Source organism: Glycine max, chromosome 18 (genome assembly GCF_000004515.6).
Source record: "Glycine max cultivar Williams 82 chromosome 18, Glycine_max_v4.0, whole genome shotgun sequence".
NCBI lineage: Eukaryota > Viridiplantae > Streptophyta > Magnoliopsida > Fabales > Fabaceae > Glycine > Glycine max.
Genome location: NC_038254.2, coordinates 52249584 through 52250745, shown reverse-complemented (window position 1 = coordinate 52250745; position 1162 = coordinate 52249584). Strand labels below are relative to the sequence as shown.

At 37.3% G+C, this 1162-nt stretch overlaps 1 protein-coding gene across 1 annotated transcript; it reads right to left on the bottom strand.

The window, feature by feature from the left end:
* Nucleotides 1-371: 371 nt before the first annotated feature.
* Nucleotides 372-1162, bottom strand: LOC100802018 (putative ripening-related protein 1). Its single transcript, XM_003552337.4, has one exon. The coding sequence runs from the start codon at nt 1126-1128 to the stop codon at nt 562-564; it is 567 nt and encodes a 188-aa protein (XP_003552385.1). The 5' UTR covers nt 1129-1162; the 3' UTR covers nt 372-561.

The following is a 1162-nucleotide window of genomic DNA, read 5'->3' as shown; positions in this document are numbered from 1 at the left end:
AACAAATTCAAAGAAAACGAATGGACTGGGAGAAGAAAAGTGAGAGACTGAGAGAGAGAAAGCAAAGGACGGAAAAGAAGAAAAAAAGTATTAAATAAAATAGGGTTAGGTACAAGTGTCTAGGTGAAAGCTATGTCAGCTTTGTTAAAATAATAAAAAAAAAAGCATTAAATGTATTATTGTGCTTCAAAATCTTTTATCAAAACTTTCAGTTACTTTCAAATGAAACTTTTTATAACCAGCTTTGTAAGGTTAGGATTGCTTTTACTTAGTCACATTTAGATTCTTGCAATTTTGATGAACCTTCAATATGAATTTTATCATTCTTCAATTTTCAGTAGAAAAATGAAATTTGAATCAAGATCCTATTAAACTGGATAAACCAAAAGCATTAGTGCATAAAAGTTAATATATTACAAAAGGATGATCACCTCACAATCACACTCTCACAGCATATACAAGATAGATGATGCACACAGAACGAAAACTAAAAACTTAATTTACCCAATCACTTGCTATATAGAAACGAAAACATTACTTGAAAACAATACTTTTACAATATCAAGCATCAGACCAGGTAATATCCAACCCACCCCATTCATTTAGGGGCACTCCTAAGGCTTTCCAAACAGCCTTTGATGCATCAACAATGTTGTTGGGACATGGAGGTTGATAGTCATGCTCTGCATCACATCCCTTTCTAGAGTCACACTGATCAACCACCATGGCCACCACACTTCTACCATTGCCGCTAATGGTGATGTTGTGGAGGCACCTGCTCTTGTGGTTGAACCATCCCGTGGACAGTGCCACAACCGGTGTGTCGTCAGAATGGTACTGGTTATCACATTCTGAAGGGCCACCACCATCTCCACCCTTCTGAAAACTGTTGAGAGTGAGATAGGCCTTGGTGTTGCTTGACATTGGTGGTGAACATTCATATGTTGTGTACATTTTGCCTTCTTTGCAACAGTCAGAATCATTCTCTTGGTTGCATTGTCCTGGAGGGGCCTTCTTTCCTCTAATTCTTCCACTTGGGCGGCACTTTTGAGCTTCAGAGTAAAAACAACTTGTCAAGATGAGAGTGGCTAATAAAATGAAGGATGCATTTGGGATAAACCTCTTCATTTTTTGTATGAACTTCTTTGTTTCTACTCTTTGT

Excerpts from the sequence above, each read along its gene's own strand:
- LOC100802018 (XM_003552337.4), bottom strand. The coding sequence starts at position 1,128 with ATGAAGAGGTTTATCCCAAATGCATCCTTCATTTTATTAGCCACTCTC.